The sequence below is a fragment of the Podarcis erhardii genome (assembly GCF_964252035.2).
Source record: "Podarcis erhardii genome assembly, chromosome: 11".
In the NCBI taxonomy this organism is placed as follows: domain Eukaryota; kingdom Metazoa; phylum Chordata; class Lepidosauria; order Squamata; family Lacertidae; genus Podarcis; species Podarcis erhardii.
In genome coordinates this window covers 41,788,635-41,815,412 of record NC_138501.1, presented here as the reverse complement: position 1 = coordinate 41,815,412, position 26,778 = coordinate 41,788,635, and the positions used below count along the sequence as shown (strand labels likewise).

General features: G+C 40.5%; 1 protein-coding gene across 3 annotated transcripts; it reads right to left on the bottom strand.

Moving 5' to 3' along the window:
- Positions 1 to 1,431: 1,431 nt before the first annotated feature.
- NADK2 (NAD kinase 2, mitochondrial) lies at positions 1,432 to 26,402 on the bottom strand (the record flags this gene model as incomplete). Of its 3 annotated transcripts, none has more annotated exons than XM_081881544.1 (12): positions 1,432 to 5,182; positions 6,370 to 6,493; positions 6,855 to 6,908; positions 7,005 to 7,060; positions 8,408 to 8,551; positions 10,216 to 10,294; positions 10,649 to 10,785; positions 13,914 to 13,997; positions 15,020 to 15,101; positions 15,542 to 15,630; positions 17,875 to 17,963; positions 25,962 to 26,402. In XM_081881544.1, the coding sequence occupies 12 exons, from the start codon at positions 26,400 to 26,402 to the stop codon at positions 5,044 to 5,046; spliced, it is 1,518 nt and encodes a 505-aa protein (XP_081737670.1). In that variant the 3' UTR covers positions 1,432 to 5,043. The 3 variants fall into 3 exon arrangements, with proteins under 3 accessions (XP_081737670.1, XP_081737671.1, XP_081737672.1); XM_081881545.1 differs by having other exon boundaries at positions 8,408 to 8,503; XM_081881546.1 differs by lacking the exons at positions 17,875 to 17,963; positions 25,962 to 26,402 and having other exon boundaries at positions 15,532 to 15,630.
- Positions 26,403 to 26,778: the final 376 nt, after the last annotated feature.

Here is a 26,778-nt window from a genome sequence, read left to right as displayed (position 1 = left end):
CCAATCTGTGTAGAATACTTTTAATTGTATACTTTATACTGACAATTGATGAAGAATCACTATAGGGGTGGTTCCCCCCCCACACACTAGTAGCACTGACAAGTACATAATTTCAGTAGTAAAAGCAACTTTCACATTTAAGATAGTGCTATTGGGATTCATAAGGAACTGCATAGGTTTGTGTTTTTACCTTGTATTTTCATGTGAACTGCTCTGAAATTTACAGATGAAGGACAGTATTCTATCTATATCTACAACTGTATCTATATCTATATCTATATACCGTATTTTTCGCTCTATAACACGCATCTGACCATAACACGCACGTAGTTTTTAGAGGAGGAAAACAAGAAAAAAATATTCTGAACGAAACAGTGGGTGCATGATTTTTATGGTTCATGCTGTGGCCACAGACATGTGATCTGATGGTGAGTTTGGGGTAGCCCAATGCAAAAATCCTGAGGATCCATGTGGATCCATGCTTTGTAACCACGTTTTAAGTGGGGAGGGAAGGAAAAGCACTCAAGGGACAAGGAGCACGCATGGAGAAGGAGCTTTTCGGCGAGCTGAGCGGGGAGGAGGGAGGGAAAGAGCACTGTTGCTTTAAAGGTATACTTAAGGTACTTGCCCTGTGCCTGGGTTTTTTTCCATTTAACAGTTTGCAGCCTTTTCCTTCCGCTCCTTGTTTTGAGGCAGAATAGATTTGAGCAAGTGAGGAGGACTTGGATTGCAGGGGATTCACCATGAGCTGTGTAAAAGCGCTCCTCCTTGCAGCCTGAGTGCTAAGCAGCCACCAGCAGCAATAGAATGGAGCACAAAAAAGTGGTAGGGGCCCTAGGACCCAGACAATGCTCGAATCTATCCTGCCTGAAAACAAGCTGCTCCCTCCCAGCGGATCAGCTGAGACGCGGGGATTTGCAAAGTTTTCCCCTCCCTCACCCCCAGCCTTTTTTTTTTAACTTCCTGGTTTTCACTGCGTGGCTCAGAGCTCGAGGTTGGTTTTATTTTGCTGCTGGTTGCTTAAATTTTATCTTTCCTGCCGTCCCTCTGCAGCCTCATTGCTCTGTTTAGAGAGCGCACGGACCTTTGCTAGCGTCTGTCCCTCCTCCCGTGTAAGCGGCTGCTGCCCGCTTTGCTGCCATGGCTCTCCTTCCCTCCCTCCTCCCCGGCTCCAGGTCGCTTTAAAGCAAGCAAAGCGAGAGCCTCGTAGTGTGTGTAAGCGGCTCCCGCTTTGCTTGACTGACGGCAGCCATGGCTCCGATCCGTGCATTCGCTCCTTAACACGCACAGGCATTTCCCCTTACTTTCTAGGAGCAAAAAAGTGCGTGTTTTGGAGCGAAAACTACGGTATATATATGGCCAAGAACACTGTCTAACAAGTATTGGAGATTTACATCTGAAGTAGTATTCAAGCATCAGAGACACATAAAATACTTCCAAAACACTAGCTCACCTTTATTACATTAATTGTTATCCACCTCATACATTATTTCTCAGTAACACCAAATATCAACACCTTTATTTTTAGTAAGATGCGGAATCCTGGTTAAAATATTAACAGGAACACTTTAGTCCAGGATGCTAGAATTAGACCATTTTAGGAGGGGATAGGTTGGCTTTCATACTTGCACACATTTCACATATAAAATTGCCTTATCAGCTCCCTTAACACCAAACAATTTATATAGAAATACGTCTTTAAATAGCTTTAATTGTCTTTCTAAAGATTGTCTTGTTTTTATGAACATTCTTCACCCCCTGTTCCCATTAGAGCCAAAGTACATGTTAAGCTGTGAGACCTGTGATTGATCTGGATTTTTGTGTGCATTTTTTAATTACACCAAATATAGCCATGGTGGTTATAATTAGAGCAGTCCAACAGGGGACCAACACCACAACTGCCCACACCACTTTCACATGCTATATCCTACTTTGCAGGGCAAAAGGGGGGTGGGGGAAGAAACAGATGAGCCTGTACTGTAACCTGTATTTCCCCATTTCTTGGAACCAGATTTGTTGCATCTAGTCATCAGAACAAAGTAAGTGGATCCACTTCACAAGCAAACAATTTGGAAGGGTGGCGCTAGCACAAAGTACAGTCTCTTTCAAGCAAGGCTCAACACAAATTGTGGCTCATGTCCTACCTCTGTTCTTATACCACGCAGCACTCCTTTCCAAAGATTTCTTTTTTAAACTAGAGGGGAGAGAAGAGGTCAAAAAGCACCTCCATGCACACAGGAAAGTGCCCATGATTTGTAGCAGGAAATGCTCTAAGCATAATCTGCCGCCACATTCTCAAGTCCACGGGTACCTTTTCAATGGCTACTATCCCCACTCCCCATAATAATGATTTTTTTTGCTTAGGGAGGGGGTTGGCTGAAAGAGGAGTGGTTGATAAAGTTCAGGGTAAACCCCCAATAAGCTCACTAAAACAAAAAAACAACAACCCACACCTTATGATTTTATCAATGTTTGACACAGACACTCAAAAAACTCTAGTACAATGCTTGCCTGTCACAAACCAAGACAGTAGAGGGCACCCAGGAACACTTCAATTGTGCAATAATAGTATAGTATTTTATTTTGTCATCTGTGCAAATTCACATTTCAGATCACCCTGAAGGACAGCTATCATTTGATCTTTTTTCCGTTTGAAGGTCTGCATTACATTTAAACTATTGTTTTTGGCTAATAGGTTTGAGTAAGCAATTTCCCTTGCTTACAACTTTGTAAGCTTCTTGCCTAAGTACTTGTCTTTATATAAAACACTTTAAAGACTTCATCACTTTGGCACAGTAGAAGATAATAGAGTATTTTATTTTGAGAGCCATGATCTATTTGCCTCATGGGTACAGAATCCCCACACAGCCCTGCTTCCCCATCCCTTCACTTTATGTGTATTGGCAGTGGGACAGAACACAGGAAACATGGAGTATGTATATGTAGGGGAAGGCTCTGGTGAGATTTATCAGAATTTTTCAAGAACAGGCATTAGCCCCATGGTGTGGGTTGATCATGCTCCAAGTTTAGTCATTTAAAAAATTTAGATCGAGAAGTTCATAAAACAGTTGCAATCTCGGTAGACGAATTTCACAGCTTTCTCCATTTCAAATTATTACAGCACCTTTTCACATTCTGTGGTTACCATTCCTCATCTTAAATTGATTTACTTGGAAGCAGGTTCCACTGAATTCAGTGGACCCACTACATTTCCAAACAACCTGTAAAGCCCCAGCCGTACCAATACAGATCACTGGATACTTCGACTGATGGGAAATTTTGTACAATACATATTTTAAGTGGGAGCTTTCAAGACTCTATTAAGTTCTTCACAGTGCAGTTTAAGGAGCTAGTATAATGGCTTCACTTTTTCTTTTCTTAAAAGGTGGCCTTGTAAAATAGACTTACACCATCTTTTCAAAACTGCTTCTGAACTTTAACTTTTGATGTTATGTTCTGAAGACATAAGGTTATTTGAACTTCTTATTGTGTACTTTAAACAGGCCTCATCATTTACCTGACTCACGCCGAGGGTTCATTACCACTATTTAAAATGTAAACAGTGAATGCATTGGGCAGTATTCTCAAAAAACTGCACTGTGCATGGGTTTAGTAGCATCAACCAATAAACTACACAATACACTACTGAATACCGTGTTTGCAGATAATCATATGGCTAGTTCAAACAAACAATGGTGAGTAGTCAGCTCTAAGTCACAGTTCTATGGTTTGTAATGCCTCATCTACATAGCAAAAGAACATGAGTTCCAGCAATGTGAAATTTGCTCAAATTGGTCACAATCATGTACCTTTAAAAAACACTGAATACAGGCTGCATTGAAAAATAAATACTTTTCAAAATGTCCAAGTATTTCCTCAATGCACAAGTGGAGTCCCCCCCCCCTTGTACCCATTTCATAAAGCATTCAGTGTCTCACAAACTGCATTTTAAAAAGGAATGGTATGTATTTTCACTAATTAGCCCTGGTAAGCAGGGGACTTATTTGTGCGGGAAGGGATGGCAGAAAAGCATCCTTCTGACATGGCTGGGAGGCTTGTCACTTGGCTATGACATTGCTCACGCTCTTCCCCCAGCAAAAACAGGGCTTCAGCATGGACCACAGGAACTTCTCCCTTCTGGTCTACTCCTGGGTCATAACTTAGAGGCCCAATCAGGAACCCAGACAGTGCCGAATTAAATAAATGGAAGTTCAAGACCGAGTGCCAAAAATCATTACTATATGCTTTCTGGTGGGGAAATTTATCACAAATCTACCGTAACACATTTTTCAAACCACAGCTGAAACTGTTGGCAAGCCAGATTTTCAAGAGGTAGTGGGGATAATATCAAGTGAGTTTTATTCTTGCTATTGAACAGGTGGACAACCTGTGGCCCTCCAGATGTTGCTGGTCCCAGCCAGGGCTGATGGAAGTTGCAGCCCAGCAACATCTGGAAAGCCATAGGTTCCTCATATAGAAAGTAGGCACAACATTCAACTGGTGAGGTTGGGAAGCTTAGACACAAGATGCTGGGTTTATGGTACTGAACTGCAGAAAAACTAAAGCAATGGAAACCATTACAATCAAACATGACCAATCAGAAAAGTAAAATTCTTGGGTGTATACAAAAGGGTTACTTTTGGGTAGCTAAATTCAAAAACTGACCTAACCTTTTTGCTTAATTACTTTTAACATAATTTGCTTTTAGAAACCAATGAAATACATATGGGGGAGGGGGGAATCAAGGCATTTTGCAGAATCAGTACTAGATAGCTACTACAGAACTGTACAGTTTATTAACACCAACTTGTTCCAAGCCCTGTCTTAGGTTTTAAAGTATCATGCCAGATTCATTAAGATTTTGAAGAGTCACGATTTTGCTGGCTTCACAAACACTGGTGTTCCAAGAATTACTCATCCAAAAGGAATGAAAAGCCATTTAAATTGTTGCTTCCCAATGTCTGTCTATATGAAAGAGCAAGTTTCACATCTGAAATGAGGCAGCATCCCTTCTTTGAATTGTGAGTAGTTCAAACTTTGTCTTCATTCGTCTAGCAAAACAGTACGCAGTGCATCTTCTGTATTGATCAATATTGACGCTATTGCTCCATCATTAAATTCAAATGAAGTTCCTCCATCTACAACCATACAGGCATCCCAGCAACGAGAGCGAATGCAAACTCTGAAAATACATTTAAAGAACACTACTACAGACCTACAAATCAAGCAAACAGTTTCATTTACAATGGGAGCTAGAAGAAATACACTATTTTACAAAAATCATGCTTGAGTAATTTTATCACTATTAATCTCTACACTATTGGAAGTAAAATGAGGTCATACCTACTTAACCAATTAAAAATGAAAATCCATTTACTGGTATGCTAGTTTTAATATCTCATCTGTCAAATGACACCTACTCAGCTGGCCAATTTAACCCAACAGCAAAATACAGATACTATGTCAGAATCGTATTCCACAAATGTGCATTTGTTCCTAATAACTTATCTTTAAACTTTGTGGGGGGGGGGGCTGTTGAAAAGCTTAATGCTTCAGGATGTGTAGAAAGGAAAGCAGTATTAAATAAAGCTTCCAACCGTTGAGGGATTCATGACTGGTTCACATACATGTAGATGCATTTGGGATGAGCAACAGTATTAAACCTGCAGACTGAAAGTCCCTCAGAACTAATGCAAAGTAAGATCTCGCCATGCTGGCTGGGACTGATAGGAGACTAACAACATCTGGAGGGCCACAGGCTTCCCATCCCTGCTTTAAAACATTAAACCATATTAATATCTAATAATATAATTACTATTCTGTGTTTTGGATGAGGGGAGGGAACCCTGATGTAAAAACTATTCATCAGAAACACCAGGAAGGTATTTTCTGCTTCTCTATAACTAAGCTAAAATGAAGGAAAGATAATACTGGCAAAAATATTTTTTTGGGGGGGAGGCAGGATTATAGGATAAAGCTAATGTTAACAGCCCTGCCTTTAGACTTGCTAGGCAGAGCTACTCACTCTAAAATGGCCTTCTCCATAGATGCAGCAATACAAGATCTGGCCAACACCATTAGGAAGGAAAGATCCATGGAATGGTATACTATGAGTTAAGGAAACTCTAGATTTAACTTTTAAAACAGTATTTATTCCTCACAATTTCGAAGATGCAATGGGTCACCTTGATGCTTACTGGATAGCAGCGTCAGTCAAACTGGGAACCATGATTATGATATGGTAAAATAAAATAAAAAATCCATTTCAATCACAGGATTGAAAGTAGGATTCCTATTCTCTGAAAAACTGTAGTTACATATTTTGTCACAATCTTGAATTTAAACCAAACACCTGCAGTCAATACTTACTTTGAAGCAAAACCCCGTTGTCGACTACTTGAAAAAACGCGGTTTGAAATAGGTTCTCGTATACTAAAAAACATCTTGGGTTCCTCTGGACTATACAGTAGTGATTCATTATATCCATTTGTTACTGAAAGCACACAAATTAGATAATCAGCTTCTGCACGTGTGTGAAGCAATAAATAGTAAGTTCTCAAATCAGCTGAGCTTTTAATGGCTAGATTTTTGATTTTTAAATAACAAATGACTTACACTCCTATTCTGAAAGATTTGTGAAAATATATTTGCCTGCATATTCTATTTTCACTCTAATTATGAGGATTTAAAAAACTGTTAGCCTGTCCTATCAAAGAACTGAGTAACATTAGATGTGAAAGCTAAATACATAATATAATGTCCATTTCTACAATTCTGAAAAACAAAGTCCTGTGCAAAGGTAAAAGGAAACATATTGCCCATAAGCTCAGAAACTATGATAAAGTCAAATATACCTTTCTGTACAAGTTCCTTGTTCAATGGAAGCCTTAAGCTCTCATAACTTTTAGCTGTTGAAAAAAAAGGAAGAATTAGACACAATTCTTCTATTAGATACAATTATCTTTTGCATTTGCTGGTCAATAGTTATGGTGCTGGTAACTCACCAATCTTAAGGATTTCTTCCACAGCCTGATTGGCTACCTTGTTGATATTAAAAGACCTACAAACAGAAATAAAAACAAGGATTTTATTATACAGTATTTTTATATGGCCGCCCACCAACAAATGTTATTTGGGTAGCTTACTGAATAATATTAGGATACATTTAAAATGCAACAAAAACTGAATTTTACTGTCCAAAAAGCTTTGCACCAGTAAAATAAATAAATAAAATCATTAGCAGCTCAGATTAAAAGTTGTTTTTAAAGCCCTTCATCTGACACTAAAAAGATCACAGATGAAGTGCCAGGTGACCCCTCTTGGAGGCATATAATGTAGCTAGGATGCTACCATGGAGAAGATCTTCTCCCCAGTTGCCACCTGCTTCCTTTCACTTGGCAGGGACACACGGAGCAGGGCTTCTGAATAGAATATTCAGATACAGGAAGTATTTATGTGGAAGAAGGTACTTCTTAAGGACCTGGACTAGATCCAGCTGGGAGACTTCCCAAACCTTTCTCTAGCATTCTCTACTGTCTTAAATGTAGAGGATTTTAAAAACTGGGAGCCAATTTCTAGCTGAAAAGCAGGAGAGAAAAAATACTTGCATAACTTCAATGGAACAGATTTCATGTCAACTGGAAGCAACACTAACATTTCCTTTCAACCCCTTACTACAACTAACTTCTGACTTCAAAAAAACCCTAAACTTGAAATCTCCTAAACACTGGAAAGTATCAACCCAACAGGAATTTGAGCAGCGCACAGAAACGCTGTTTACCTTCCCGCCGGAGTGGTACCTATTTATCTACTTGCACTTGGACATGCTTTCGAACTGCTAGGTTGCATGGGGAGCATTCAAGCATCCTCACCTTAATTTTGAAGAACTACAGTCCCAGAGGTGTACCATGTATTAGCATTCAAATTGGTTATTTGTCTACACATGTAGCACACTCTAACGTTATTACAGAATTTAGAGACTAAAACCACAATTTAATGAATCACATAACTTTGGATACCCATTTTTAAAATTACCACCATCCCATTTTCTGTTTCCCTAACAACAGTAGCCACCAGTCCTGCATTAACGTAGTGCTTTGGAAGCTGGAATTTCAAAAGAAGCCACAATTTAGCATGGGGAAGTTGCATCCTTTGCAAAGAAAAAAAAAACCTGCTTGGCACCCAGAAGCCAAACAACTCAACACAATACATGCCAACTCAAAATTAAGATTCATTGGATTTAATGGATCTAATTTCCAGGCAAGTTTGTATAGAATTGCAGCTTGATAGAACTCAAGTGTACTAATTTCTTCAAGGTGGTACAACAATCTCCTATGAAAATGTGTTTACTCATTACTCCTATTGGAAAAGCCAAAGAACTAACATTTTAAGGCTACACCAAACTTACCAGGCTTTTGATCCTGTTCCAGTGCATATGTTGAGACCTGAGCTCTTTTGTTTCTCCCATGGACCACCATCAACTGATATTTCATAGTAAGAGGCCCTATGAAGGGAGAATTTAAAACTGGGTTTGCAGGACTTATAGTTCACCCTGAATAAGACAGAACACAGCCCCACATCAGGCACGTACAAATCTAAAAGGGCAATTTCAAACATGGCTGAAAATTTCACATTAAATTTAGTACAGCAGTTCTTTAATGAAGCAAGAAGGTTGATTTTTGATTGGTAAGTTTTCATCAATTTTCAAAAATACAGCAAATTGTTAGTAAGATAGCAAGCCATTTTGAAAGCCTTTTAGAATTTTCTACCTTAATTCTGTGGGTTCATCTGTAGTTAATAGGACAGGGTATAAGTATTTCCCACACTGCAGCATTAGTGCACACAGCTTTAGTAATTTCTTCCCATATGTATGTGCCATCGAAATCAAAAAGGAATTTTAAGACTGAACTGCAAATAATAGAATTTGTGCCTGTAACTTGTATACCTCTGGCCCTCCAAATACTGCTGGGCTACAGCTCCCATCAGTTTTCTCCACTACCTATGATGGCTGGAGCGGATGGGAGCTAGAATCCAGACACTTCTGGTGGAGCATGGGTTCTCCACCCCCAGTTTTGCTTTTCCAAACTATTCATTTTACTTAAACCAAGGCTAGTCAACATGATGCCTTCCACATATTGTTAGGCAATGACTTCCAGCAGCCCCAGCAAGCGTTGCTTATGGTCAGAGATGAGGGGAGCTGTAGTCCAACAGAATCTGAAGAGCATCAAACTGGCTACCAACAACCTAATACTCAATTTGGCATCTAAACAGATATTTCTACCACAATTCCCTACTACACTTCCCAAATTTACACCCCATAAAATATAAAATGTCTACCATGCCTAACATTCACCTTTTCATCCACCACTTGACCAAGCAATCCCATTCCATGATCATCATTCAGTCATCTCCACACACCTCAAATTCTCAACTCACAAAACACTTATGGGCCTGCTCATTCAAAACTCTTCAATAATCCCCATTATTAGATGGAACTGGTAGTATTGCTCCCATGCTTAATCCCTTCCAGCAAGGGAAAATGAATGATCTCCACAATCTTCCATGCCCTTCTGCTTAATATTTTTTGGGGGGAAGGGGAAGCAGCAAGCTTCAATTCTCCTTTCCTACATAAAACATACTGTGTTAGGAAGCATGAAGCAAGGAAGAACTGAAAGATGAAAAAGTGTCAGCAATTAAGAGAAATATGTCACAGTTTTGAACACCATGATTAAAAATCATTTCCCCATTTTTACTAATTACATACAAGGTGTTATATGTTTTAGACAGCAACATGCAGAAAGGTCTTGTCATACACTGTGGAAATGGGGGGTGACAAATAGTTAGTGTACTATTAGATAACCCTTCAGGTTGTTTTACAGTTTGAGCCAGTTACAAAAAATGGTTGGAGTCAGTGATAAACAATGAAGATCAGAACTTCAATAACATGCTTGATATGCAAGATGATACACTACATGCAGGAAAAGAATCCAAAGTCAAATTTGTGTGTCCAAATAAGTCCTCTTGAAACATGATAGGAAAATATATATGTAGAACTATGCTGCTTTCTCACAGATTTGGGAAATTGCAGAAATGTATAATTTGGATCCAGTAATTAAGTCTGAATATATTTGCATACATTATTAAACACAGAAGGGAAAAAAGGATATTGAAGTTTACAAACAGTCCCAAACAAAAATGCTTATGATTCTAGCATACCTGGATGAGAGAGATTCTCCAATAAACACTTCATTTAATGATCTCACTGGCAAGAGGTGTGGTTCAGATATCTGAGACCCTGCAAATATAGGCAAATCAGTGCTGACAGGCTAACAGGATAAGCATCACCAGAAACCAAAACGGTAAGATTATTATAGAGGTTTGTGTGAATAAACACAGATATGGAAGACTACCAGGAGCAAAATAAAGAGGTTCTTGATGTACACACTTGATGTGAAAGAACTCATTGTACAAAAGTCTGGCTATTCATTTATTGAAGAGGGCCTTGCACGTAATCGACGAGTTACCTTCTATTCTGAACATGTTTCTCTTACATATTTGAGATTAGCATTAACATCACATCTCAAGATTGAACAAAAGATCATTGCACACCAGTGAGTGGATTATATTTTAGGATTGAAACTATACTCACTTTGATCCTGAAATCTTCCATTAACATGGGCCCTGCTGTGCTGTTCTTGACTCAGCTGCTGTTCATGCAAGTCAACAGGGACAGGGTTAATGCCAGTCCCTTCAAGATATAAACGGATTCGTTGCCGCCACTGCCATCTTTAAAAAGGAGAAAATAGCACAAGAATCAAACAAACTGAAATGTATGGCAATTTTTCTGTATGAATCAATAGTTCAAGAAAATAAAATCTTTACTGGGCCAACCAAAATGTTACAAAATACAATGTAAGCTTTTAAACTCTAAAACTTACAAGACAGTGTGGGGGAAGTTATCAGACATTCAACAGAGACCATTCCAGGGGTTAGGTTTTTTAGTGCAGGAGATCCCAGGCTAGCTGTCAGCAAGCCCTGCTTTAAAGAGCCATCAGGAGTTTGTATGTTGTCAGATGTGGGCAAAGTCTGAGGGAAACAGTCTTGTGGTCCAAAGAAGGACTAGTGTCCAGCCTAATTAGGCCCATAAGCTGGAAATTCCCTGACCCTGAAATGGAGGGTTCCCCATCTCTCAAATCAACAACTAGTTGTAACTCAGTTCTGCCTCTGCCCCTAGGTGAAACAGAGAAGTTCTTTTGGTGAATATAAAGTTATAAAAAGAACCTGGGTAGTCCCTGATAATATCACCTAAAGGTTATCACTTATCTCTACCTCTGTTTCTTGCACACAACAATAAAGTTTTTTTTAAAAAAAATAACATTTATCATTATTGATCAAGTTATTTTTAAATTTAATATTTATCTTTACTGATTTTCATTACATACAAAACTTAGTAACATCAAACAAAACAAGTCCCAACTTCATTTATAAGATCACATTGCAGAAAGTCACCCTATTTAATTAACCAGTTTTATGGTAGTGGTGTTCAAGCTATACATATTAAACCAGTTGATAAAAAACAAAACCCAATCCCATTCATTCTATATGAAGGTATTATGACTGGTATAAAGTTAATGAGAAATCTGTGTCCCTCCAAACGTTGCTAGGCTACAATTCCCATCAGCCTTGGCTACTGGTCATGTAGGTTAGGGCTGAGGGAGTTTGAGTCCAGAAGCATTTGGAAGGATCACTTTCCTTTCCCATCCTCCTGAACAAACTGAGCTGTAATACTGGAAAAGGAGAGGAAGAACTCACTATCATTTAAAGCTATTTACAAGAGGGACCTGTTCAGCATTCCAGTCATGTCCTCCTCCACCACGCTCCATTCCACTCCCGCATGCCTTTACAGATTCTTGGAATTCTGTGATCACTGAGCATGCTTAGTCCTCCTTAGGCTGTTTTAGGGTTTCTTTTCTTCCTGTTTTAAACCACACACACACACCAATTCTTTTGTATTTTAGCTAATTCCGGGCTTCCTTTAAGTGTGTTGATAGCTCCCTCTTATTTGTCAGTGACCTGTATTGTCTATAATCCTGCTGGGCACTTACCAGCTGAGTTCACTTTCAGGAGTTACCGTATATCTACCGTTATGTGTACCTAACAGTTTGCACAAAAGAATCATATCTTGCTGTAAGGCAGGCTTCAAGAAAGGAAGGTCTGCTGTTGATGACACCCAACTCTATCTGTTGATGGATGGCCATCCTGACTCGGCCCCAGACACACTGACCAGATGCTTGGAAGCTGTGGCTGGATGGTTACATGGGAGCCGGTTGAAGCTAAATCCTTCGAAGACAGAGGTCCTGTGGCTGGGACGGGACAATATGGGATTGGGGGGGCAACTCCCATCTCTTGCGAGGGCGCAATTAGTGCCAGCACCGTCCGTTAAGAGTTTGGGTGTAATCTTCGACACCTCCCTTTCCATGGAGGCGCAGATTGCAGCTATAACAAAGGCGGCATTTTTCCATCTCCGCCAAGCTAAGCAGTTGGCTCCTTACCTCTCTCGCCCTGACCTAGCCACTGTGATCCACGTGACGGTCACCTCCAGACTGGATTATTGTAACTCGCTCTACGTGGGGCTGCCCTTGAGACTGACCCAGAAACTCCAGCGGGTGCAGAATGCTGCAGCGAGACTCCTTACGGGGTCTTCGCTGTGAGATCACATTCACCCGGTGCTATACCAGCTGCACTGGCTCCTGGTGGAGTACAGGATCAGGTTTAAGGTGCTGGTTTTAACCTTTAAAGCCCTATACGGCCTAGGACCCTCGTACCTACGGGACTGCCTCTCCTGGTATGCCCCACAGAGAAACTTACGGTCTACAAATAAAAACATCTTGAAGGTCCCGGGCCACAGAGAAGTTAGGCTGGCCTCAACTAGAGCCAGGGCTTTTTCGGCTGTGGCTCCGACCTGGTGGAACACTCTGTCACAAGAGACTAGGGCCCTGCGGGATTTGACATCTGTCCGCAGGGCCTGCAAGACAGGGCTGTTCCGCCAGGCCTTTGGCCAGGGCACAGCCTGACTCCCTCCCTTGGCAATCTTCGCGGAGCTCTGACCTATGGTGGCCAGTGGCTTGAATTTAATTAATTTTATAATGAATGATTTTAGAGTGTTGTTTGTGCTGTACATTTGTACTGTTTTATTGTTGTTAGCTGCCCTGAGCCCGGCTTCGGCTGGGGAGGGCGGGATATAAATAAATTTTATTATTATTATTATTATTATTATTATTATTATTATTATTATTATTATTACACTGTGGCCAGGCTGCTTGTAGGGTGAAGCATATATAAATATCTTATCTGTGAGATCTGCACTGGCTGCTTATCTGCTACTGGGCCAAATTCAGTATTATAGTACTAGTACAGAAAGGTCTATAAATGTATACACTTTATGTTTTAAATGCATTTTAATTTATAATTTAATTTATATACCATCCTTCATTCAAAGATCACAGAGTGGTTTAAAACATAAAAACACAAAATGATAAAAACAATAAAATAATCAGCCAAAGACCTGGCTGAGTATAAATGTTTTTGCACTACTTTGATATGGACTGCAGACTCAATAAATTCTAGGGATGTGTAGTGGCCCCTTGAATCTGAACATTAAAAAAAAAAATCTGCATCCGCATAACTCCTTTGGCTTTAATCTGTGCTCCCAGTTCCAAGCCATTCTGTATAAAACGGAAATGTGTGACTGTTCCACAAATCACACTAAGTACTGTTTTGGACACATTGGTTCCCACATTGATGCAGAGCTGGAACAAATAGTCTTCAGGTCTGTTCCCTACTATAGCTGTATTAATACAAAACATTACATTTCTTTAAAACAACTGTTTAGAGATACGTAAGCTCTAACCTACCTGAACTCACCACGATAGAGTTTCTGTAGAGCATCTGGAAATGAGTGTGTATATCGTACAGGTAAACACAAATGGCCTTCAGATCTGAATATAACATAACAAGGCAAGAATAAGGCATGAAATCACAGTATTCTGTTACCTCCTTCAGGCAAAGATCTGTTCCCTCTCACCCATTCTAAAAAAAGGGAATAAGTAATACAATACTGGATTACATTATCATAGCTAGCTGGGCAATTTTCACTTTTAGACAGCATTCTATGCAAGATATGCCTAGGCACTCTATTTTCCAACAATTGTTTTTCATGTATTGAAGTAACTAAAAACAACAAAATGGCTGCCATGGGGGCATAACGCTAAATTAGAGAGTGTACAATCATGGTGAAGCCTTTCACATAATTGTGTTTCCACACGAGAAAAGGATTAACCTGTTGAAATTCTGCCTAGAAAATAAGCAGGAAAAGTGTGTTAAATGGGAGGGGGAAACAGCAGCTCCTTGGGGTCCCAAGGATTCATATTGTGGGCTTTCTAAACAACTCATTTATCAATCACTGCTCTGACTTCACTCATTGGCTAAAAGCACTGACAGGCAGAAGCAGCCAGGCTTGCTCATTTTACAGAAATCACTTAGAAGTGTACCTGCACATTTTGCTTTATAACTTTCTTTGTAGGAGGTTTAAAGTCTTGCTATGTTTTAAAATGAAAGCTAGGGCCCTGCCTGGGGACAACAATGGAGACCTTTGCAGGCAGCATGGCACCTCTGGGCGCCAGTCTGGCAATCCCTGATCTACAGTCATAGTTAGCATACTACACAATAGCCCAGTTAAAATATATCCTAAATTAGCAGGACAGTATAGTTAAAATTCAATTTCTGTCCATGCTACTCTTACCTAACTTTGACCATTTATACCCATGCAGAAGTCACAAATATGCAATCAATTTTGTGAGAAACAAGGAAAAACTGTGAATAATGTACATAATAAACTGGCAAAGGAAGTCACTGTATGCATATCAATGACAGAAAATGCCCCACATGGCACTCACAGGCCACTAGACTTTTAATGATGCGGTTTACAATATGACAAGGTATCTGTAAGTCTTAGGCTCACCTATCTGGGTCTGTGTTTATTCCAATAACTGGTTTTAACCGGTCCAACACCTTACTGGCTGCCAAAAGCATTGTGCCATCACCTAGATGAAAAATAGTTTGAGATCAGATTACTTTTACATAAGATTTAAATATTCCAATGGAAGCATCAAGTACAGAGAATTTTGTGCTCAAACTTTTAAACCATTATTGTATAAAATTAAGAGTGAAAATAGATTCTGATGCGGAACTCAATTTGCCATAAGGGAATTATACCTTTGAAGAAAAAGAAAAACAGGTGCACAAAGCCTAGGTAACAACCTCTACAGAATGTTTCATAATTTGTACACAGGCAATGAGTGTTTTGTGCAAGGGTTACATTCCAGACCCCTGCGTGTGTTGACACTAAATCAACTTATTCTGGTAGTTCAGGTTAAGACTTATTTATTGATAAGCCAACTGATCAATTCTTCGTATTGCTAAACAATTATTCCTGCAAGTTTGTTGTAATTCAAAATACCCATCCCCACTCACAAGTTAATACCTCCTGCTGCTACAACAGCATCTGCCCACCGAACTGTCTCTTCATCATATTCTCTGCGCTTCACAAGTCGGACCTCAATCTTCTCATTCCTGAAGATTTATGGAAATGCAAGTGATTATTAGTCAGGTTTGAAGGGCTTAAAAGGAATGCAAACTGTCAAATTAAAAAGCTAGTTTATATAACTTTGATAATAACCTCAGGAAAGGGAAGCAAAACACACCACAAGTATGAATATTGGGTTATTGTGACTTTTTATATAGGATCTGATTGTTACTATTAATTTTGATGTTTTATTATGATTTTTGTGTGTGTGTTGGAAGCCGCCCAGAGTGGCCAGGGCAACCCAGCCAGATGGACGGGGTATAAATAAAAAAATATTATTATTATTAGTCCCATGGAAGATAACTATCACTTGCATCAAACTCTACTTAGCAGTTCCCTGAAAACTTCTAATTATTTTACACCAGGAACAGCTGGCTTGTGTCACTCCAGATATTGATAGACTACATCCCACCTTCCCTGTCTATCAGCCATGCTTGCTGTGGCTGAAGGGAGTTGGAGACCAACAACTTCAAGGCCAACAGACTAACTACTCTTGATTTACATAGAAGGGGTTTTGCTATAATGCTTCCCTTTCATCACCTTCCACTGCTAAATCTGATGTACTATCACAGGATTATGTATCAAAAGTTTTGGGGCTGTTATTCAGGAAGAGCTCAACCTAGTGTCAGCAAAACCTGCGCATATATATATATCAAAACCTGTAGTGTAAACTGTAGTTAAAATTGTAGTTAGATTATTGATGACTTTAATTATCTTTTGAATGCTTTTTAAACACCTGCTTCTAACCATCTTTTAGTAATTGTAGGGGTTTTTGTGTAAACCACTTGCAGGTTTTATGACAATCGTGTGTGTGTGTGTGTGTGTGTGTGTGTATTGTTGAAAGAAAAAAAACAAACAAAAATAGTTTGTGGTTGTTACTATGTTGTTCAATTGAAAACTAACTCAAAAGTGAGACTGCCGGTTATGTTCTACTGATTACAAGGTCAGTCAAAAACTCAACAATATCCTACTGTTGTCCAGTTTGGTTAAATGATGCAACAATAGCTTTGAATGCACACTGACACTTGTGTATGCAGAGAACTGTATACAGATAACCTTTGTACATCTTTTTCAACAGAGAACATAAGAGCCCTGTGGGATCAAGCCTAACGCTATTCTGGTCCAGGACTCTGTTCTCACAGTAGCCAAACAGATGGCCATGGGAAGACCATAAGCAGAACCTCAGTGCAACAGCGCTCTCCCCTCCTGCGATTCCCAGAAACTGGTATTCAAAGCAATACAGCAGGGGTAGAATATATCCACTGGTGGCTTTTTAAAAAGGATTAGATAAATTAATAGAAATAAAGCTATTCAAGTTGGTGGCAACCACAAGCTATTGTGGGAGCAAATTCCATGATTTAACTATGTGCTATGTGAAGTATTTTCTTTTTTTGATCCTGGATCTTCCAATATTCAGCTTCACTGTATGTCCCTGAGTTCTAGTATTATGTGGAAAGAATAATTTTGCTCTCTCCATTTTATCCACACCAAGTGTAATTTTATACACCATTATCATAAGTTTATACATCATTATCATGTCCCCTCCTCTAAACTAAAATGCCCCAACTATCTTGTCTGAACTACGAGAAACTTCTGAAACTGAATGTGGAGGGCTGCTAACAGAAAAAGAAGCAAAGAGTCAGTTTTCCCTTTCTTTTATATATACAGTCCCCTTCATATGTATTAGGGTTGGATGATAAATCACCTCAAACCGTCCATATTTTGATATCAATTTCATACTTTTTGACCTGGGAATATATCGTGAATCATGATGTGTGTGTTTATGTGTGCTAAGCAAAAATCACAATGTGGGAAAAACTGTGAAGCCAGCCAATGCTTCTCTCAACTCCTGCAGCCCGTTAACTCTGCCAGCTCAGCTCTCCCCTGCCTCCTGCAGGGTGCAGCAAATCAAAAGAGCAGGCACCAGCAAAAACCATGATGCAGGAAAAACCATGAAGCCTGCCAATGCCTCCACACAGCTCCATCCTTTTTTCAGACATTGTGATATATTGGTATATTGTGAAGTTTAGCTGGTGATATATCATGATTTGAAAACCAGATATCGCCCAGCCCAAATATGTATAAACATGGTTTACTGGATCAGAGTAATTATAATTTCATATACGGGGCATTAGAATTATATGCCAAACTCCTAGAACCTCTGCTCTCTGAAATCATTTATTATATTATTTATTTTTATTATAATCATTATTATTGATACATACCCTTACCTTAAACTATCTACTACATGCTCCACATTTTTTGTGTGAATCCGATGTCGCTCCAGTAGCCCACTGTAGTTAGAGCCTTTTAATGCAAGCTGTGAAAGACAAAAATCAAAATCTAATGAAGTTGGCAGTAATTTTCTAAGCATGTGAAAACAGTATGTAAACAGCTAAGCTTGAAAAAGCTAAATTTATTTATGGAAAATTGGAACTGTCAGAAACATGAAAATGGTTTATTCTCTAAAACCAAGCAAGCGAGAAAGTATTTAAATGTTGCTCAAAATTCAGAATCTGCATATAAGCATGTGGAACACTACCATTGTAATGAAAAGTTCCAGTATACATTCTATTCTACCAGCCATATGGATTCTGACATACCATTCAACCAGTGTTAGAAACTCAAATATATGAGCTAGGTGCAAAATGGCTCCTTAAACCAGGGTTATAGTTGCCAAAACGGAATGCCATTTGCGACAATTTGGTTCCTGAAATTCATTCTGATTGTGCAGATAAAATATAACGAATAGTATTATATAGGATGTGTTGTTAGTGTGTGAAAACAGCCAAGATCCGAGGCATGCACCTCCAGATCATTTGGTCACAAGTGGTCAATAGCCAGGTACAAAATGCGCCTGGTGAATTTCAAACGCTGCAATCAACTACTGTATAATAAGATATAACCTAAAATAAGTTTTACTAAGAGTTTTGAATTGGGATGAAATGAGAGCAGCAGTTTAGAACAAATTAGGAGCAGTATCTCCTGTCATGGTGCGTTATAGCATCGGACTGGCAACTGTTTCTAGTCACTAAAGAAGCTTGGCTTTGTTACTTCTCTATCTACTACAGTGGTGCCCCGCAAGACGAACGGCTCACAAGACGGAAAACCCGCTAGACGAAAGGGTTTTCTGTTTTGGAGGCACTTCGCAAAACGAATTTCCCTATGGGCTTGCTTTGCAAGACGAAAATGTCTTGCGAGTTCCTGTTGTTGTTTTTTCCCCTTTCCCCCCCCTTTTCCTAAGCCGCTAAGCCGCTTATCAGCTGATCCGCTGATAAACCGCTTAACAGCTGATCGCTAAAAGCCGCTAAACTGCTAATAGCGCTAATCCACTAAGCTGTCAATGGGCTTGCTTCACAAGACGAAAAAAACGTTATACGAAGAGCCTCACGGAACGGATTAATTTCGTCTTGCGAGGCACCACTGTACCTGGCAAGAGGATACTACACGAAAAGCACGATGACACCATACTGAAAGAGGCACTCTGTGTACCTATACTATTGCCAACTTTTAAAAAGTTCTTACTCCTGTGGTTGTGTATTTTGAGGTCTTTGTCCTCTAGTAAGAAAAATTTCTGGCCACCACTGGCAAGCCTTTCTGGGGACCACTGAATATACACAAAAAAAATTATTTAAGTAAATTTTTATCCCAGTATAACTCTTAGAAAAGTGCCCAAGGTGACAAAATGATCAAAAATAAGGAAAACATCAGCAATTAAACCACTAAATGCTTAAGAAAACTTGTAGAGAGTAGGGAGAAAACTTGTAGAAAGTTAGGAGTTTCACATGCATCGAAGAATAAAAACAGAGAAACATCCAGTGATGCTTGCAAGATTGCACAAATGATTTCTGTTTGCACAACATGACTACTTCTTTTTCTCCTCCGCTGCAGCATTCTGAGCACCCGAAAAATCAGCTCCAGAAAAGCCACCATCCTTCTGGAGCAGATTTTGGAGGAGCATGTATGGAGGAAAGAGGAAGTCTGTTCATGTGCCACTGAGTGTCACCCAAAACAAAATATAAAATAAAATCAAGTAAGTCACTGAGCTTACAGAAGAGGGAAACAAAATATGCCTAAATTCGTTTTTACGAATGTCACCATCTTTTGTGAGCACACTTCATTGTAATTCTCCTTAGCCTTCAGAATTTTGGCCTGCCAGCCTGTTTACTTGATTGCAATTCTCAGCAGGTTTCAATCTGCTTACAAATACTTGCTTGAATAAACTGAGAATTTTGTCCGAATTCTCTCAATACTGCATGTTTAAAGTAAGTTATATTCTTAACATACAAGCTGTACATGTTACAAACATATAGTGACAGCACATAGGTCTGTGGGAAGGTGGATGAAAAGCTGCCACTTAATTTTGTCTTAGCTCTGTAAGTGTTCATTAGAGTACAACATGCAACAGAGTACAATGAACGTCAGGGCAGGAACTAAACTGAAAAGACAGGAACAGAACCACCTGTTTCCTTCATGGCACATCTATGTTCTCTAAAAATCCAGCAAATGTATCACACTATACTCAGTGGGGAGGTGAGCAAAAAGCCACATGGCAGCAAGTTGTATAAACAAGGCGAGAATGAAATGGAACCATGTAACTAAATGAACCAATCTCTAAATTAATCCTTCCACAGGAATACCCCAACAGAAGTAACACACATACTACATTACATTCTCAATTGTTTTCGTCCCAAATAAAGAGGATTGGCAAGTTAAATTAAAGGAATATGCTGAAATGGCAAAATTGACAATGAAACTATGTTGATAAATAACAGAACCAAGGAAGGGACTAGAGGGAAGTCAATTTGTTTTGTTTTGTTTTTGTACTGTTGTTGTTTTTATTTTTGGAAAATTAGTAAAATGTTATAAAAAACAACATTCTCAATTGTTTTAAAAAAGAATTTTAGTGACCATAAAAATTCTGAACAAAAAAGGGGTGTGTGATAATGTGATGCTGATGACCAATACCAAGATGGTCTACCAGGCTTGCGTGCTGAGCCAGCTGCTGTGGACAACTTACACCCACCAGGAGCGATGCCTCAGTGCCTTCCAAATGCACTGCGCCAGGAAGATTTTGGGCATCACATGGCAGGACATTCCACAACCTTGTGTACAGCACCTTTGTTTAAAGAGAGTTGCCATGACAATAGTTTGAAGATCAAGTCAATTCATGTACGTCAAAAGATTCCAAAGATTGTCATTTCAGAGGTCAGTTTCTCAAACAAACCACACAATGAAATGAATTTTGTTCAGTGAAAATATTGCTTCACTTGAAAATGATGTCTTCAAAGAGCCTGAACGTTGGATTGTCCTGTCAGAAGACAATGTAAACACTCATTATCACAATCTTTTTCATGAACTGCGTATGTCCAAACCAAAGTAAACTCACAGTGTTAAGAATGTCCTGGCAGAAACAAACTCCAGAAAGGAAAGATCTATAAGAGAGTTCCAATCTTTCTGTAATCTATCCTATCATGTTCTGCTTTTAAGATGCTCAAGGAGGGACACAAGTGGAAAATTTGCAAGAAACCAAATCAGCAAGGTTAGCAAAGATTTTAAAATATTAGTTTACAGCGATGCTACATGCCAAGACAAATAAAATAAAATATGGAGCCTCTGTTCTTTTGCATAGTGTAGACTCCAGACGTATTTTTTAAAATCACCTTTTTTCTTTGCTTATTAGGTCTGCGTCTGCAACATTATTTCAGCAAAGTTAACAAGATAAAAGGGCACAATGTAAAAAACCAATCACAATATGTGCAAAGAACTGAATTAAGGTAACTTAAGAGCAAAAAGCCTGTGATATTCTGGGATACATCAAAATACCAAAAATATCAGTGGTGAATATGCTATGGAAGCACACTCACTATGTTTGCACTACATATATGAACTTCTTACCAGGATGGGATTTGCAGTCCAATTTACAGTACTGATTGGCTGGCCAATATATCAAGCAAAAAAACCGCAAGCCCTTCCCACCTAAAAGTTTATTTAGAAGGGCTGGGAGAGTGCTTTAAATTTTTTTTTGAAATGCTTCAAACAAGTTTTTGAACAGCCACAAAGCCAGGTACTTGCAACCCCTCAAAGCAGAACAGTCCATTGTAGGATAGGTATGATTAGAATAAGAAAAATTGAAATGTTTGACAATAACCAGTTGAGAGGCTAAGCATTCAGAGAAGTACATCACAAAATAACAAATACACACCTACGAAATTGGCTAAGAAATTGTATGAGGAACATGCAAGGTAGGAAGAAAAACTCTGTGCTTCTCTGTTAGTATGATGCAAGATAAGGAAAATATGTAAAGAGAAAACCACTGAGAACAATGAATACAGCAAACATTTCATAAGATAATGCAAAGAAGACTACAACAGTGTTCAAAGAAGTTACTTTTGTATCTACTTTGCCCGGAACTGAATATACAAAAGTGTTTCACATCAGTAAGAGAATTTCTAAGGCTGTGGGAAAAGAAAGCCTAAGAGATTTAGCCAACTGGCAGAATCAGAGCAGAATGAATATCACTGATTAAGAACTACTGTTTCCAAAGCCAAGGCAGCCTCTGAAGAGAATAGAATTTGAGGAGTTATACTACTTTAAAGGGCTGCCACCACAATCCCCTCTGCTGCCATCTCAAAAGCAGAGCAAGACTAGAATGACAAGAGCAAGCTTAATGGCACCATATTTCCTACAAAGAAGCCAGTCCTTGGCTCCATGGCAGCCAGTAACTGATGACTGTGTGAGAGTACTGCTCTATAGCAAGCCACTTATTTTGTAGAAAGAAATTGTTTTGACGCTCACAGAAAAGCAGTAGTCAAGCAACTGGAAAACCTAAAATTTCCAATTTCAAAGCAGTAGAAGCTGCTAGCAAATGACGTGGCAGAACAGTTTTATATGACAAAATGCCTGTTCACCGAGGTGGGCACTGTGTATGAACCTCCGCAATCCTATGCATGTTTGTTAAACATTTTGATTCTGCTGTTCATTTAAAAAGTATCACACGGATAAGACAGTCTGTGTTCCCAGGCTTAGAATGTAAAACACAAGACACAAAGGGGAAAGCATTAGGAGGGAGGCGGAAAAATAAGTTAAGCCTATTAAAGACAGATAAATGTGTATACATTTACACACTTAATTATAAACAGTGTGCATTAGCCTATTATACAGGATGCCGTTTCCTGGGAATAAAGGGCTGGATCCTAGTGCTCCCAGTATCAAGTCCACAGTGTAGTACAAGAGTTCCAAACAGCGAAGCTTCGTGCAGGTGGTCTGCAGTATGTCTGTAAAAGTACAATTAAAATCATCCAGCATCTAGCATAGTGCATTACAATTGCCACAACAGACAGGGAAGGGGGAAATCATTAAGTGGTCTGCAAAGACTCTCAGCAATTTCCAAATGGTCCCGGGGAGGGGGGGGAGCCTGAGAACCATTGCTAAAGTATATGACTAGTTATGTGACATTTATTATGCTTGACCATGCTTCTTCAGATACTTAGAAAAGCACACTTTAACCCTAATAGAGGGCCACTGATTCAGTGTTGAGATATTATAATAGTTTAGCATATTATGATTTAATTCTAACAAGCTATTATTTTTAAGCCTTCATTTTTATCCATTCTGATCAGAAGATATTATTTAGAAAACCTAATGATCATAACAATATATATTTCATAAAGAATGAACCAGGAAGCCTCGCTGACACTGCTGGAAGTTTCATGAATACAGGGTCTCTAGAGCAGTTTGATAGCTCATTCTGTATACTGACATGAACCAAGCTGCTCTCAATTTTTTTTCCAAACATGTAAACCCCACCTTCCCCCTAGCAATCTGATCATTGTTAAAGTGCCTAAAATTGTTAAAATAATTCGTGCCCTGCTCACAGACTCACTGTACAAAAGAAAGGACATAATACATTAGATGAAAAAGGGAAACAAGACAGAAAGTGGGTCAATCAGGAAAAAAGCAGGATGAACAGCTGTGTCTTTATAGATAATATAGCTGGAATTATCAGATTACTGGCTAACAACATAGTGAATCTGGCCTGTGATATAATTTTGCGTGGGTGGAATGAATCTTTGTCAGCAGCATACAGTAGTCTATGACTGCTATAGAGGAGGTGTGCTGAGATGGGATGAGGCAGTAAATGTATTACATAAACTATACTTATGTGATCAATTATCTCTTTTATAGCCTCAAAGTATATATTTAAGGCAGAAGGGTGAAAGACAGCACTATACACACATCAGGAGTATGCAACAGTTCATTTAACTTGCCTTCCCTTCAGAGCCAATAATTTTAGCCTCACATGGCTGCAAGTTAGGTAGTTGGACTGGGGCTGAGTGCTGCCAAAATAGATGGTACTTTCCTGAAGAGTAAATAATCATGATGAATCTGTGTTAGCAGTCACTGCCATGTGAACCTGTGGGTGTGGAAACATGTATAACTGCCACTTCCTTAATCAAGTGATTCTGTATTAAAGTCTTGATCTTTTGAAGCCCAAGCGCTGGCCAGATAAAACACCTATTTTCTTAGTAGTAAAAGTTATTAGATGCATCAAAGAGCAAATAGCTGATGGTACAAACATAATGTTGTGAATACTGACAGTTGACAATATCCTTGGAATAAATAAATCTGTATGCAATTAACCAAATAATAGATGGCATCATAAGGCCAAACTGCACAAGTGTTAATATTCTGTGGTCATTTTTTGTTCTTTTGTTTTATTAACCCTCAGATGCAGCCTTGAGTAGATAAAACCAGGAACAAAAGGATGAGGTATTTTCCGTATTAACTCATTTTCTGCTCCAGTTGTACACATGCCCTCCAAAAAAGTTGTAAGGGGGGAAAAGATGGGCAACCATATCCAAATGCAGTGGTACGTCAGGATGCGAATGGGATCCATTCTGGAGCCCCGTTTGCATCTTGAAGCGAACGCAACCTGCGACTGCACGTGCCGCGATTTGCCGCTTCCGCACATGCGTGTGACGTCATTTTGACAGTCTGCGCATGTGCGAGCGGTGAAACCCGGAAGTAACGCATTCCATTACTTCCGGGTTGCCGCAGAGCACAACCCGAAAGCGCTCAACCTGAATCAACTTCAACCCGAGGTATGACTGTATAAGTTTGGCCCTCCCCTTCTTGGAAAAGGTGCAAGGATGGTACTCCAAATTGTTTTGGTAGTTAGGAATTTGAACTCTGAACCACTCATCCCAAAAGTGTTCTCTGCCAAATTCTTGTACACTTAATGGGCAGACACATTTTTATTTGTTTCTCAAGTTAAACTGATTTATGGTAAGCATATAGATCATGGCTCTGGAACTTGTGTCCTTTCAGATGTTGCTGAACTACAATCTGACCATACTGGTTGGGGCAGACGGAGCTGGAATTCAACAAATTTGGAGGGCCACAGCTTTCCCATTTACCTGTTGATACTACACAGTCACTATAATAAGGAGGGAGTCAGTTTGGGTGGTCCCCACTACATTTATGCTTCTTTCATACTTAGTTAGTAGGTAGAATAAACAGGCAATCACCAAATACTGTTACTAAAAAGGAACTCCTCCCCAGCCACACACCAGCTTGACAAATTGCCACTACTACAAACCATAAAACAGTTGTTGATTGGGTGTTGTTTGGGGTGTTAAGTATCTGCCTCCTACGGTCACCTCCCTGTGCTAACTTACCTTGTTATCAGAGAAAGAGTGTGTGTTCATGTCAAGGTCTGGCTTATACATGCACAAAGATGAGGCTGCCTACTGGGCTACAAACACCAAGACTTATTGTGGTATAAACTTTTGTGCACTAAACCCATATTCAAGCAGATGCAGTTAAGTGGGCTTGCTCAATGAAAGCACATGCTACATCTGTTTGTATCTATGGCCTCTTTTTCTTGTATGGACACAACCTCTTCCCAACTTTTTCGCTTTAAGGGGAATATTCAGCACATACATAGCCTGCATTTCTCCCACCCGTGGAAGTCAAGGCCGTAACGGTTTCCAGGTGACATAGCTGCCAACGTTTCCCTTTTTTAAGGGAACTTCCCTTATTCTGAATAGGATTCCTCGCAAGAAAAGGGAAAAGTTGAAAGCTATGCCAGGTGGTCTCCCATCCAGCCTGAATAGCTCAGTTGGTGTGCGTGTGTGGTGCTGATAACGCCAAGGTTGCCGGTTCGATCCCCTTAAGGGACAACTGCACATTCCCTGCATTGCAGGGGGTTGGACTAGATGACCCCCAGGGTTCCCTTCCAACTCTGCCATTCTATGATCTCGGGTCATTTGCAGGCCGAAAGGGGAGATTTAAATCCCCGAGCACCTCCACTCACCAGCTGCTTGAGGTCCTCCTCGGAGAGCCCCGCGTACCGGTACCGCTGCTGCTCGAACTCGTAGCGGGTCGTCTTGGCCACCACCACCACCCGGGCCGGGCGGAACCCGCCGCCGCTTCCCGACCGCGAAGGGAGCTCCGAGGAAGCATCCGAGCTGAGGCAGCGCGGCGAGGCGGAAGGGGCGGACGGAGGCGGCGGCGGCGAAGACCCTCGCCCCGCCAGCGCTAACGGCTGAGAGGGGAGCCCGGACGCGGCGAAGGCGGCGGCGGCGGCTGAAGCCACCGACGCGGCCAGGCGGGCTGCGCTGGGCGCTAAGGCGAGGCGGCTGTGAGGCGGCGGCGGCGGCGGGGCAGGCGGCTGGTGCCTCCGGGAAGGCTTGAGCAAGGCGCGGAGGGCGGCGGAGGGACTGCCGCCGCTCAGGTAGCTCGGGAGGCAGGTCATAGCCCGGGCTCGCGGGGTTCCTGCTGGAGCCGCCGCGGCCGCCACAACCACCACAGCCGCGAGGCAGGCGAAGGGACAGAGCGGCGACCTTCCCTCGCCTCAGGTTTTTGCGCCACAACAGCGCGGCGCGCGCGCGCTCGGGAAAGTGGCGGGGGGGGGGCGGGGTAAGGCAAAGCAACACACAGGCACGCACGCAAGGCCCCGCCCCCTTCTGCTCAGCGCGCGCCGCCTGACGCACGGACGCATCCGACCCTCGCAGGCGTAAAGGGGAGGGGGGGGGTTGGTGAGCGGGAGGGAATCTCTCTCTCTCTCTCTCTCTCTCTCTCTCTCTCTCAATACTCGCCTTCGACGTCGACTCGCTTTCTGCGCCTGCGCA